Genomic DNA, 14,595 nt, shown 5'->3' with positions numbered 1-14,595 from the left:
TAATGAGTGGTAACTCTTATTCCAAGTCACTGAGGAAGAGAGTAAGGCCCTGTCAGGAAGGAAGCTGGCCTTTTAATTTTCAACTCCTAGCAGGATGCCCCACATTTAATAAAGTAAGTAAACTTAATAAAGATATATATATACATATATATGTGTGTGTGTGTATAGAGAGAGACATTAGAGTGCCTCCATGGACTAGTTTCCTGAGGGTGCTATAACACATTACCACAAACTTGGTGACCAAAAACAAAACCGGAAGGTTGCCTGGGTGGCTTAGGTAGTAACATCTGCCTTCAGCTCAGGGCATGATCCCAGGCTCCTGAGATTGAGTCGTGTGTCTGGCTTCTTGCTCAGTGGGGACTCCGCTCTCTCTCGTCCTGCTGCTCCCTCTGGTTGTGCTGTTTCTGTCTCTGACAAATAAAATCTTAAAACAAAACAAAACAAAAACCAGAAATCCACTCTCTCACAGTTCTCACATTCTCTCTGAAAGTCCAAAATTTAGGTGGGTCAGCAGGGCTGCTCCCCCTGTGAAAGCTCCAGAGGAGAATCCTTGTCTTTCCTCTTCCAGCTTCTCATGGTTGCTAGTTGGTGCTTTTGGTCTGTGGTCACGTCTCTCTCTGCCAGTCTCCTCATCTCCCTGAGTGTGGGTCTTTCTGTCTTCAAATAGCATTCTCTTCTGTGTGTCTCTTGTAAGGACGCTTGTTACTAGATTTTCCTTAACTTATTTATGTCTCAAAGATCTCCCCCCCCCCCAAATATGGCCATACTCACAGGATCCATGGATAAGGATACAACAGTATCTTTTCAGGGCTACTGTTTAGCCCACTCGAGTATCTCAAGGGCTGATGGTGATGTGACCGACAACAGCTCTCATGGGCTGGTACCCATGCCCTAAGTTTACTTTAGAACAAGTCTACTTTGTGTGGTTAGGGGGATCATTGAAATCATATGCCCGCAGAAGCTTATTTTATTAACATTTACAAGGTATTGATACATATTACTCATTGTTTATTTGAACATTTTTCATTCACTATTCATTCCTGTGAACAACAGTTTATTAGAGTATCTATCTATAATAGGCCAGTCACTAGGCAGGCCCTGAGGATTTAATTAGATAGATAGATGAATGGATGGAAGGATAGATTTCTTGAGACATGAACTGGATATGAAGATAAACGGGGAATCTACTATAGTCCAGTGTGACCAGGCCTTCAGTGGATATATTTGCCCAAGATTAGAAGAGCCAGAAATGTGCCCAGGAGATTAGAGGAAGCTTCACAGAAGAGGTACCATGCAAGCTAGATCATACGAGTTGAAAGGAGTTTATTTATTTTTTTATATAGATTTTATTTATTTATTTGACAGACAGAAATCACAGATAGGCAGAGAGGCAGGCAGAGAGAGAGGAAGCAGGCTTCCCACTGAGCAGAGAGCCTGATGATGCAGGGCTCGATCCCAGGACCATGGGATCATGACCTGAGACAAAGGCAGAGGCTTTAACCCACTGAGCCACCCAGCCGCCCCTGAAAGGAGTTTATTAAACAAGAGGAAGACATGCAGGCAACACCTGAGATGCTCCATGTATTCAAGCATAAGAGATTGTAGTGTTTTGGAAGAATGGTGAGAAAGTTAGTGTCCTGGAGCTGCAGGGTTCTCATAAGGAAGCAGTGGAAGTGAGACAGCTGTAGGAACCAGAAGCCAGCTTTTATTTAATACCCACAAAGGGGAAAATCGTATTAATCCCATTTTACTGGGAAATGAAGAGAAATTAGCATCACATACCTAGTTAAAAGGGGGACTTGTGCCCCGTTTTCTGCCTTCCCTTGTATCAGAGAGCAGCAGGCAGATATCCCTCAGTGTTCTTCTCCCGTGGTCTGCATGTTCTCCTTTGCTTGTGTCTTATTCCTCCAATATTGGGAGCCCTTTGATTTCTAGGAGGCCTGCCTTGTGCCTAGCATGTGCCCGTGGCCTGCCTTATACCTGGCGCCCCACAGGCATCGAGGAAATCTTTGCTAACTGAGTTTTATCACAGGAGAAATCCTGGATCAAGCAGGAGAGCCGGATAAAATTCTTCCTGAAGTCCTCTCTGACCTCAAGCTTCCAGACTGAGCTTGCTTTCATGGGAGGCTGAGATTTTCTTCTGGAGTCAAAATACATGGATACCGCCCGAAACCTATTGTTACTTATTTCTCTGGGGGCAGGGACGTATTTCCACACACAGCCCGCTCTCCATCTGTCACATGCTTTTTTATTGGTTTACACGATTACATCTATTTATGTTTGCCATTCACATGAATGCTGCTTTTTCATAATTCATAGAAACGTCGCACAAACTTAATCTGCAGTGAGAACTCAAACTTGACTAAAGCCAAGCGCCCTACCTGCGAATGTCTTTGTTCCTGATAGCATATCCTTTGGAGCCCTTTTCGGTGTCACATAGGTTCCAAATTCTCCTTTAAGGAGAGCCAGATTGAGGAAATCACTAATCTCTGACAGTTGTATAGATATAATTAAAGATGTACAAATTTAAAAATACCTGCTATCTCAAATTACTCTCTAAAAGAACAGGGAGGGGAGAGAGAGAGTTCTATTTAAAATGTCAGATACAGATGCATTAGGCCGGGTAGTCAAAGCACTGTATGTCTGTCACTCATGAAAACTGGCCATTAGGTCCATAAGTAGATTTTACAGGCTTCCACACAAGAACACATCCCACACATTTCAGCCACATAAAGATGAGGAGCCTGGATGGCAGCCGCTGACTCACTGGAAGGGAGCAGCCATTGGGAGGTGATAGTGAATGAGATGTTTGGAGTAAATCCACTGCACCTGGAGGCTGGATGTGGGGCTCAGGGAAGGGAGCACTCAGCAAGGTGGGAGAAGGGCGTAGCATTCCATCACAGCTCTGCCACGCAGCATCTACCTGAACTCTGGCCAGTCTCCTCATCTCCCTGAGTGTGGGTCCGTTTCCCCATCTGCAAAATGAAATAAGTAACAATCGTCTCAGCTGTTTCTACTTGCATGGGTGGTTGGGGGAGCAGATGAGGTTTACATACGTAAGCTGTTGATCTGTTGCTTGACATAGTCAAATGTATACCAGGAAGAGACAGCGCAGGTGATCGGAAAGCACGTTAAGAGTGCATCAGTGAGTGGTTTAGGCCTCTGCCTTTGGCCCAGGTCATGATTTCAGGATCCTGGGATCGAGCCCCACATTGGGTTCTCTGCTCAGCGGGGAGCCTGCTTTCCCCCTCTCTCTCTGCCTGCCTCTCTGCCTACTTGTGATCTGTCAAATGGGTAAATAAAATCTTTAAAAAAAAAAAAAAAAGACTGCATCAGGGAAGCACACAGAAAATGCCTGAGAGTAAAGCTGGACTTGGCCTCAGCTTTGATAGCGGGAAATCCAGCCAGGTGAGCAAGAGCCTGGGAGGTGGTGGGGACAGGGCTGGGAGGTAGATCCATTGTAAGACCTGCTCTCAAGATCTGAGCTCCATGCTTTGGGGTCCTCACTCTCTAGATTGAACCCTATTCAAGCACTTGGCATCTCTGATCCTCAGTCTCCCTCTCCACAAAATAGGTAAGATGATTCTATAATTACTTTCCCCACAGGACTGATGCAACATCAGCTAAAATCACATTTAAGTGTATGGAAATGGTGGTGTCAGCGTGAAGTTTATGATTGAAAATATCATGATCCCTTTGGAAAGGATCAGAGAGGCAGGTCTGGGTACCCATCCTCTCTTCTATTATTCATTCATTCATCCACTTACCTTATTCCATATTCCTTTTCAATTTACTTATTTCCTATGCTTCTTGTTTATTATTTGTCTTTCATCGATGGCATGTTCCAGGTAGGCAGAAATTTTGGGGTCTGTTCTGATCATTGAAATGTCCTAAGTGTCCAGAAGAGCTCCCATCACCTAGTAGGTGAACAATAGATATTTGGTGAGTTAGGTATGTTGTGGTTTAGGCATTATAATGGGAACAGGTACTGTGGTACCGAGGAAAGACTCTTTTCTTCAAAAAGTTCATAGTTTGTTTGGGGGTTTAGAGGGGAGACATAGGAACCGATGGGTCTAATGTAAAATGTTAAACACAGAGTGATATGTAGAGAAGTATGCTCCCCAGCTCTTTTATAATGTATGAAGAGGGTTTTCTCCCAGGTGGGGATTAGCCAGGGTTGGTGCACTCAGGGAGCTGGTGTTCCTGGTAGCTACAGTTGGCCCCTGGAGGTATAGGGCAGTAATCATAGTATTGGAATGAAGCACACTTGAGTTTGAACACAGACCCTACCACCATCACACAGCTGTGATCTTGAGTAAGTAATCACTCTGAGTCCCCCTTCCTTCTCCTGAAAAGCTTTGTGAAGATTCAGTAAGAAAAAAAAAAATGTAACAAAAACCATGGACACAAAAGCCGGCTCTTCTTGAATGGCTTCCAGTCCACCCACCATTCCTTTGCCTTTCTCTCCAAACCTGAAAGAAATACAGCTTTTCCAGGTATTTCATTTGTGAGATAGTTTTTTTTTCTCGGTCTCTCATATTACCAGTGAGGTCTAGCATCTTTTTTCCTTCTCCTACTGTGGCTGTTCCCACCATCCCTACTTCTCCTAGAACACCCCCACCATGGCCACTGTCGCTCCTGTGCCTTCCCTGTCCTCAGCTTCCCCTGGGAGCAGCCCCGCGCCCTTCTATGATTACCACCTCCTGTCCCTGCCACGATCAGCCCTTGTTAATGAGCACTTAACTAGTTAGGCATTGCACAAAGCATTTTGTATTAATCATTTAATCATCACAACACTTGAGGAAAAAAGGTGTTATGTCTCATTCGACAGATGATGAACCTTAGACTCAGTGAGTTCACTCATTTCCCAGGTCACAATGCTTTTGAGAGATGGATGCCAGCGAGAACCACTCTCTAGTCCGTGATCTCCTTGAAGGAAAAGAAGCCTCACACTGGCACATGGTGGAGCTCACAAAATTCTTACTGCCTGGACAAGGGCACCATGCTCAAGTCTGTGGTGTTGAGACACCTGGGAGGTGGTACCTGTATTTCTAGGATCAGAGAGAACGCCATCCCAGGGACCTCCCCTCTTACACTCTGGCTGGGAGCAGAGGTGTGAGGGTGGTGGGTTCCTGCCCACTGCAGCCAGAAGAGGCTCTGGGTCCTCTTGATCCCATTTTACATTATGGGTTCAATACCTTACCATGGGGGAAGCCTTGCCCCCGGTGGTCAGACTAGATGCAAATGAGCCTCTTAGAGATGCAAATGAATTTCCTACAGAGAGCTCTGGATAAGAGCTGAAAAGATGTGTGTGACTAAAAGCAGGGACTCCTGGAAAAAAAAAAAAAAGGAAAAATTCCTTTTGGGACTTGCCGGCTAATTAGCTATAGCAGCCCTCCTTGGTGGCCAACCTGCTGATGTGGGCAAACCTGTGGGTTTGGTGCTTAGTCTTCATCCTCATGGCCAGCTCTGGGGAGAAGCATCTGAGGCAGGAGCACAGGCCCTGGGCTCAGAGGTTCTTAGTCACCTGTAAGAGGGTTGGTAAGAGTTCTAGACGAGAAGCAAAACTTTTCTGGGACTGCTTTGCCTAATTGTTGTATCTGACGTGATTCCAACCCAACATGCTTGCTTCAGATGTGGTTCTGCCACATAAAGCTGTGTGACCTTGGGTAGATCATTTTAATCTGTCTGGGCCTCAGTTTCCTGATTGGTGTGATGGGAATAATAATCTTCATGACAAGAGTGGTCCTGAATATTGACGAATAGAAGCTGTGTGTTGACATCCTTTTCTCCCCTCTCTGACAGCTGTTCTTGGATTCCATCTGTTTTAATGGTTCCTTCCTCTGTTTACCTGCTGAAAAACAACCCTCACCCCCAAATCATTCTCTCTTCCTCCCCCAACCAGTAAACCCGCTTGAGGGTAGTGGTGATGCCTCTTTGATTTCCATTTGCTCAGTGCATGAACTAGATAGGTGAGAGATGGCTAATGAATGAGTTGACTGTTGGTGTCCCCGCCATTCCATACTTAAAGGCCATGATAACATTTCTGTACCATGCTTCTGTTTGGAAAAGTATTTTTAACGCCCACTCGTTATGTAATTGGCATAAGCATCTGTGATAATTTTACCACTTTGCAGGTGAGGAAGTTCCAGTTTCCTGAGGTGGGTGGCATGGCTTGTCCAAGGTGACCCTCCTGGTACCTGGCATGGCTCACACTTCATTCACTAGTCAGCAAGTATTCACCGGGCACTTCCTGGTGGCCAGTGATCTGGGTCCTTCCTTTTTTTTTTTTTTTTTTTTTTTAAGATTTTATGTATTTGATAGAGAGAGAGAGATCACAAGTAGGCAGAGAGGCAGGAAGAGAGAGAGGGGGAAGCAGGCTCCCTGCATGATTCCAGGACCCTGAGATCATGACCTGAGCCAAAGCAGAGGTTTAACCCACTGAGCCACCCAGGTGCCCCAAGGTGGTGCCTTTCTTATTCTCTTCCTTTCTTCCCCAGGGTAGCCACATTCTTCTGGGACCAACACTTCAGTGAGCAGTTCCCAGCTGCTTGGGACCCCCAGTTGTAGATGGGGGCCGCTACCTTCATGGAGCTGATGTTCTGTAGTGGAAGCAGAGAGCAGACAGAAATAGTACATTTGTTAAATAAGTAAATTATTGAGAATTTTAGAAGGTAATCACTGATATGGGGGCGGGGGAGGGAAAGGGCTCTGAGACCTTTGGAAGAACTCTTCATTTCTAATGTCTCTTACTAGAAAAAGAAAGTTACTTTGTCATTGATTGTGTCCCTCTCCACACTCTGAGAAAATGTATGCCTGGTCCCCAAGGATTTCAAGATGAAGAATTATGTCTGTAGGCTGACTGTTCCTTGCAGAGTTAGAGGGGGCTGGTGGAGGCCGCAGCAAACTACAAGAGGGCCAGAATTTACCAGTGTGTATGAACAGATTAGGAGGGTAGGAACAGTAATCTTAAATACAGCTAACAGTTATTAAGCACTTACTACATACCAGCCACTGATCCAAATTCCTTATATATAGCAACTCATTGAATCCTCACAGTAAGCCCTTCTGGTAGTGCTTATCATGGCCCTATTTCATGGAGGGGGAGACTATGGCACAGAGAAGCTAATAACTTGCCCAAGTTCACACAGCAGAAGATAGCCGAGCAAGCCCAAGGTGGTTGTTTCTTGGCTCTTTTAACCATGCTACTATGCTGCAGGGTGGAAACCAGCCCCCTTTAAACAAAGGAGCTGGCATGGTGTGGCCTGAGAACTGCCAGGGTCCTACTGAGCAGACAGGCCATGGAGTGATGGGGGGTAGATGTGCAGTGAAGTCAGCTCAGATATGAGAAAAACCAAGAGCACTGGATATCTTGAATCATACTTTTGGCCTATACTTCCCTGTGCCTTGGTTTCCTTATCTGCACCATGGAAAGGGATTAGCTTAGAGGATCATCTAGAGGCCCTTTGCCATGGAGCCTCCGGAACTAGGAGGGCTGTGCCATCTCGTCAGCTCTGGACCGTCAGGTCATAAGCCCTGAGTGCAGACCAACTTAGTTTGAATTGGTGGCTCTCCCTTTTGCTAGGGCAGGGCACATGGCTTGAATAAATAGCTTACCTTGAACAATTCGAGCTTCAGTTTCATCATCTGTTAGATGGGTGCACTGAAAGAGCCCTGGCCACAGGGTTGTTATGAAGATAAAATGATGTTATGTGAGGGGACTCTGTACTGTACTGCCTTGCTCTCAGGCCCTGGTGGCTTGATCTCATCATAACATTGTGAGGACTCTGAGGGCCAGCCACTGGCAGGACAACAATTAGCAGAGAAAAGAGTTTCTCTTAAAACCGGCTAATAGTTTTCTTTACTACTTCTTGCACACTAATTTCACTGTGAGACCCAAGTACATTACAAACTACAGCACCTTCCCACATGGGTGCTCTGCCTCTGCTCACCAGGAACAGGCAGGGCCTCAGACCTCCTAGAACTTTCCCCTGGCTTCTCACTCTTTAGGTCTGTGTACATGTCATTTGCTCAGCCTGTAATGTTTTCTGCATCTTTCAAGGTCAACTTAGTCCTGCTACTCATTCTGGAATCAGATGTTCTGATGGCTTACCCCAGTTGAATTAGTCACTTTGTTCTCTTCTCTCCTAGGGTATTCTGCTTCCCTCCCCATAGTCCTCATTTCACTGTGCTTTAATCACCTCTTTACTGCTTTGCCTGTTGTCTAAACTGTGAATCTCCTGAGAACAAGGACTGGCTCTGTGTTCATTATCTCTGCAGCCGGTGCTTAATATGTTTTATTGGCTGAATGGTCCACAAACTGAAAGAGGTCACACCAGGGATGGGATGCAAAGAGCACCCTAAGCAGGGAAGGCAGAGACCAAAGGACAGAGAGGTGGCACAGGGAGTTTTGACTCTAGCCTCTGTTAAGCAACAGCTGAATGTGTACCATCCTCCAGATGCCCATTATCTGTGCTGTGTCGCTCTCCGAGGTGCTGAACCAGAATCACACAAACATCTTGTGAATCTCACAAACACCTTCTAAGGAAGTGAGAAAGTAGAATTCATTTTTTGTAGCATGAGAAAATGAGACATCAAAGGTGCTGAACCTGCATGTTTGGGGGTTGATATAGTTCGCTCCCCAGCTCCTAAGGAGTCAGTACAGAATATACCCGCCTCACCATGCCTGCACCTCCCCTTCTCTTCTGACATGTCTCTGCCACCCCTGCCCCACCTCCCACCTTCCCACTCTCATCTACTTATGACTCGATGTGTCACATTCAGGTTTGCAGATGATTTTAGAAATGGAGAGTGAGCAAATCCAGTTGAACAATTTAACCAGATTCAAACGGATTTGGATCATTTGCGTAACTGGGCTAGCAGATGGCAAATGTACTTCAAAGTACAAAAATGTAGACTAATTGTAAGAGGAGAAAGCAAAGCAGTTTATGGGTGAGGGAAGAGATTTGGGAGACAAGCTCATTGAAATCATTACCTCAGTGTGTTAGGACAAGCAGCACAACTCTGGGTAACAGAGGCAGATCAAATAGAGTACTCTGGTGACTTCTTGCTGGATGGAATGCAGGAGAGAGGACCTGTCTTCTTGAAGTAAGAAAGGAAACAATTGATGGAGAGAAGGATCTAGGGAGGATGATGCTTGTCTGGGCAGAAAAGCCATCATGGTCACTTTATGGGTTCATGTTTCTCCTGTTCCTGTCTTACCTATGGCCCCTTGGTGAGAATCTGTTTCTCCCTGAGCCTCACTTTCCCTTACTGTAACATGAGCAGACTGGTGTATACTTTCCTGTTGCACTGAAGAATTTATGAGATCATGGATGTGAAAAATGCATGCAACTTGTTTGGAAACCTATGAAATTCACTCTTATGAATATAATTCTATGTTCACAATGCCCCTCCCCCAAATCCAGTGTTTTCAATGACTGGAAATTGGAAAGTGGTTGTGTGCTAGCATGATAGACCAAATGATGACCCCTCTCCCAAATATCCTTGTACTGATCCCAAGAGCCTGTGAGATGAGACATGGAAGATGGGATTAAATTAGGCATCTTGAGGTGCAGAGATTATCCTGAATTATCAAGGTGGGGCCAAAATGTTGTTACAAATGTCCTTTTAAGAGGAAGACTGAGGGCTTTTTGACTTAGAAGAAGGAGACTGGAGTGATGTGGCCACCAGCCAAGGAGTTCCAGTAGCCAGCAGAAGCTGGAAGAGGCAAGAATAGAATTCCCTCCCTCCAGAGCCTCTGGAGGCAGCAGAGCTTTGCTGATAACTTTGATTTTGGCCAAGTGAAACTGAATTTAGACTTCTGGCTTCCAGAACTCTAAGAGAATAAATTTTGGTTGTATTAAGACACCAAGTTTGAAGTAATATGTTATCACAACTGTAGGAAAAGGGAATTTGACCAATACAGAAGAGATCTGGATGAATCCAGGCTCTGGTTTTCCCTTCTGTGGAACCCTGGGTCATCTCTCTTGACTTGTTTTTCATCTTTAAACTGGAATAATAATAGTATATTCCTTTATATGGATTATTGGGAAGTTTCAAAATAGATAATGCATGTACCCTCTCCACCACAGATATATTTAAGAGAAAAAAAAAAAAGCTAGGCATAGTTTTAGGTTTTGAATCAAGCAGTATTTATCAGCACTCAGAATTACAGAGAAGCTGACAGGGTACAATTTTGGAGCATGAAGGTAATACTCAGTATTAAAGAGGCAGCTGGAGTGTTGGTGACATCTTGACAGCGTGTCTATAGGAGGCAGGACCATGACCACCAAAAAGGGTGTCAAGTCCGGCTCCTGCCCTAGAGAAGGTTGGGGTTCTAGGAAAGGCAATCCAGCAGAACCTAAGGGCTAGCACCATAACTGAGAGACGGGGATATCTCAGGTTAGGAAAACAGGATTTTGGTTAAGGACTTCATCCTGGGTCTCAGGTGTGATTGCTAGTGAAGAAAACTCAGGGAAGACTCTGGGCCCAGATCCTTAGTTTCTAAGGACATCGTAACACCAGGTCCTAAGATTCTGAATTCACTGGTATAAATTCTGCATCCATCAGAGTGGGTCTAGTCCAGGAACAGTGGCTGCTAGGATGCCAGGGATTACTCAAGGCTGCTTTAGAAATTAGGTCACCAAGTCAAAGAAATCTGAGCTGAACCTAGGTGCTTCCAAGGTGCTTTTCAGTATCTGAAAAGACCAATGACATCTAGAAAATTGAGTGCAAGATGGGTACAAATAAGAAGCTCTAGCTAAGATTGTGGATAGAGTCAGAGCCTGATGAACTTGGTGTTTACAAGTGTGGTGCTGACTATGGCACAGGGAGGCTCTGATGAATAAATATGAAAAATGCAGACCAGAAAGACTGAGCAACTTGCTTAAAGACTTGGCATATTAAGTACAGAACTGGATCTAGAAACTTTATCCTTTGCCAGATTCTTAAACTGATCAAATATGATTCTGTTTTAAGGTCTTACAAACTCTTTGCTCTTGAATTTAGAAAGATTTGTTCAAGATCCCATCTCTGTTGTAATCAGTATCCAACATTTAACAACTCCTGTGCTCTATGATTATATGGCAAGTTTTTTACCATCATTTAAGGAAAGAATGTTCAGGGAGAAAGGGAGGATTCTAGGAATAAAAAGTAATTAAACATAGTAAGTCTCTTGAGATTAGCCATTAATTTGGATGAGAAATGTAAAATTGCCTTTAAAGTAAGAAGGGATAATATCAAATGATTGTAATATCCAGCCTGGGAGGTATCATGCTGGTAACATTGCACAAGGCAGGATAATACATGTGGCAGTTCCCTGATTTTTGTAGGATAAATGATGTTGGTTTCATTTCACTGCTGAATTAAGATACACATTTCATAAACGGCACGTTAAGGCAAATGTATCAGAATTGCACCTAAAGAGCTGAATAGCCAGGAAATGGCAGCCCCAACTTCAGCGTGTCTGGTGTCTCTCTCCTCATCATCCCCAAGGCCCTTTGTTGGGTTTGGGTTCATACTGGGGAATCTCTGGGAGGGTTGGCTAATCACACCCCTTCTCCCCATGCATTTGGAGCCAAATACAAACCAGACACAGGGACCAGATAAAGATAAAATACCCTCATGTTGCTGGCCACGCTGGACTGGAGCATGTGGTTTGGCTGGAAGGCTGGAATCAGGCCGCCTTCTACCAGCCCCTCCTTGACTTGGAGACCTACTTGAGTCAAAATGAGGTCTGTAGAGCTGGAAGTCACCCAGCCCCCCACCCGTCAGAGAGATAAGGACAGCAGCCCCCTCCCATCCTCTCTGTGTTTCCTCTGCTAACACGCACAAGGAAAGGGCTTGCCCTGGTTGGCTGGACAGTAGTGTGCTCACACCCCTCTTGCAGATCCAGAAGTGGAAAAACCCCACATGGACTGAGCTCCAGTTCTCACAATTGTACCCAGTCTCCAGGATCCCATAACTCACTCCTCTTCTTAAGGGAAGCAGCAGGAGGGATGGAGGAAAGAGACAATACCACCTTCCCATTGTTTGAAAGAGATGAGGGTCTCCATTTTGTATGGGCTGCCACCCTCCTCCCTTCAGACTCCATCCATCTGTCCATCTGCCTGGCCCTTGGCTGCCTGATTTCATGTGCCTAAAACACAATACGTGTCCTACCACTCCCCTGCTTCCCAGTCTTTCAGGTTGGCATGGTTTTAAGCTCTTTAGTGATATGCCTACAATCTGCTCCCCTATTTCATGGATACACCCCAGTCCTTGTCAACTATTGTTGATGGCTCCTTAAACAGAGGCTGCTCTCTCTCAGCCCTGATCCTTTGCCTCTAATGCAACCCCCCATTCTCCTGGTTAAGGTGCCCTTCAATTCAGAGACCAAACATCTGTATTACTCTCCACAGCATTTCCCCACTCAGTGTATTTCTCTGTCTCTTCAATTAGATATGTGAGGCCTCACATTTGGCATATAGTAGGTACTGGTGATTTTTGGTTGGCTACGTCAGTGAATGAACATTTGGAAAAAATAGAGCAATAAGCCTACCATTCTAAAGAAGGATCTCAACATGATTTTTAGGTTTGTTTTGTCTTTTTGTTTTCATGGAAATAAGTTTCTTAATGTCACTTTTCAGCATTTTTTAAATTTTTTTATTTGGGGGGGGAGAGAGCGAGCACAGGCAGACAGAACGGCAGGCAGAGGCAGAGGGAGAAGCAGGCTCCCTGCTGAGCAAGGAGCCCGATGTGGGACTCGATCCCAGGACGCTGGGATCATGACCTGAGCCGAAGGCAGCTGCTTAACCAACTGAGCCACCCAGGCATCCCTTTTCACCATTTTGAAGATTTCTTTAAAATAGTCATGAGTGTTTCCTTTGCTGTGCAAAAGCTTTTGATCTTGATGAAGTCCCAAAAGTTCATTTTCGCTTTGGTCTCCCTTGCCTTTGGAGACGTGTCTGTCAAAGAGGTTACTGCCTATGTTCTCCTCTAGGATTTTGATTGATTCCTGCCTCACCTTGAGGTCTTTTATCCATTTCGAGTTTATCTTTGTGTATGGTGTAAGAGAATGGTTGAGTTTCCTTCTTCTATACATAGCTGTCCAATTTTCCTAGCACCATTTATTAAAGAGACTGTCTTTTTTCCCACTGGATATTTTTTTCCTGCTTTGTCAAAGATTAGTTGGCCATAGAGTTGCAGGTCCATATGTGGCCTCTCTGTTCTACTGGTCTATGTGTCTGTTTTTGTGCCAGTACCGTGCTATCTTGGTGATCAAAGCTTTGTAGTAAAGCTTGAAATCAGGCAACATGATGCCCCCAGTTTTGTTTTTCTTTTACAACTTTTCCTTAGCAATTTTGGGTCTTTGCTAAAATTTCCATACAAATTTCAGGATTGTTTGTTTCCAGCACTTTGAAAAATGTCAGTAGAATTTTGATTGGAATGGCATTGAAAGTATAGATTGCTCTGGGCAGTATAGACATTTTAACAATGTTTATTTTTCTGATCCATGAGCATGGAATGCTCTTCCATCTTTTTGTGTCTTCTTCAACTTCTTTCATGAGTGTTCTGTAGTTCCTCAAGTACAGATCCTTTACCTCTCTGGTGAGGTTTATTTCAAGGTATCTTATGGTTCTTGGTGCTATAGTAAATGGAATTGATTCTCTAATTTCCCTTTATGCTGAGTGAAATAAGTCAAGCAGAGAGTCAGTTACCATATGATTTTTCTTACTTGTGGAGCTAAGGTCAACATGGAAGACACTGGGAGATGGAGAGGAGAAGGGAGTTGGGATAAATCAGAGGGGGAGACAAACCATGAGAGACTGTGGACTCTGAGAAACAAACTGAGGGTTTTGGAGGGGAGAGGGGTGGAGGGATGGGTGAGCCTGCTAGTGGGTATTAAGGAGGGCACATATTGCATGGAGCACTGGGTGTGGTGCATAAACAATGAATCTTGAAACACTGAAAAAATAAAGTTTACATATCCAAAAATTAAAGGAAAAAGGAAAATAGTTGTGAGTTTTTTTATGATTATCAGCGGAATCAAGTAGAATAAGAGCCCTCACTTCATCTAAGGTCCTTCATAGTAAGCTACGTGAGTTCTCAATCCAGTACTTAGAGTACGCAGACTGGTTTTACTCAGCTGTGACTGTATCCTCTCTGCGACAGAATCACATAGGGGACTGTGGGCCATGGGCCAGGTTTGCACAGATAATTAGTCAGCAGTGGATGGAAGTTTTTTTAAGTACAAGGGGAAGGACCAATGAATGTATCTTTATAACAGGGATAAATGGAATTTCTCCTTTTATTAAGTCTGCTCTTTTAAGTGATAGAGAACCCTTCTTTGAAGTCTTTGCCTCTCTGATACTGGGGAACAATGGCTGTGATTATCTTTAAGGACTTAAAGGGAAAGCAAGACTGCTTGAGTTGTGCCTCACTTTCATCTCCTCTCCTGACTGTCTGTCCCTTTCTGGGCAGGTTTGCATGGAGCCTGCAGGCTGCAGGGCTCCTAGGACCAAGGTCATTCCCTATTAGGGCCTCTGCATCAGCCTGCCCCTCCCAAATCCTCTGATCACATAGAATTCCAGCATTTTCTGTTTCTGAAATCAT

At 44.6% G+C, this 14,595-nt stretch overlaps 1 protein-coding gene across 5 annotated transcripts in view; it reads right to left on the bottom strand.

Moving 5' to 3' along the window:
• Positions 1-951: 951 nt before the first annotated feature.
• LOC309858268 (uncharacterized protein) overlaps positions 952-14,595 on the bottom strand; it is a 77,886-nt gene continuing 64,242 nt past the window's right edge. For 2 of the 5 annotated variants that reach the window (XR_014308122.1, XM_082718960.1), the window contains exons 2-4: positions 4,400-4,472; positions 3,768-3,917; positions 952-2,975 (exon numbers count right to left, since the gene is read on the bottom strand). Coding sequence is in view for 1 of the 5 variants with exons in the window: in XM_082718960.1 (XP_082575086.1) it covers positions 3,891-3,917; positions 4,400-4,472 (100 nt within the window). In the remaining 4 variants the exon portion in view is untranslated. Of the gene's footprint in view, positions 2,976-3,767; positions 3,918-4,399; positions 4,473-5,411; positions 5,528-6,127; positions 6,268-14,595 lie in introns of those variants that run through there. The other 3 variants (XR_014308123.1, XR_014308124.1, XR_014308121.1) reach the window with 3 other exon arrangements.

Source organism: Mustela nivalis (assembly GCF_964662115.1).
Source record: "Mustela nivalis genome assembly, chromosome: 2".
NCBI lineage: Eukaryota > Metazoa > Chordata > Mammalia > Carnivora > Mustelidae > Mustela > Mustela nivalis.
The sequence above is the reverse complement of the archived record's forward strand: the minus strand, read 5'-3'. Positions and strand labels throughout refer to the sequence as shown.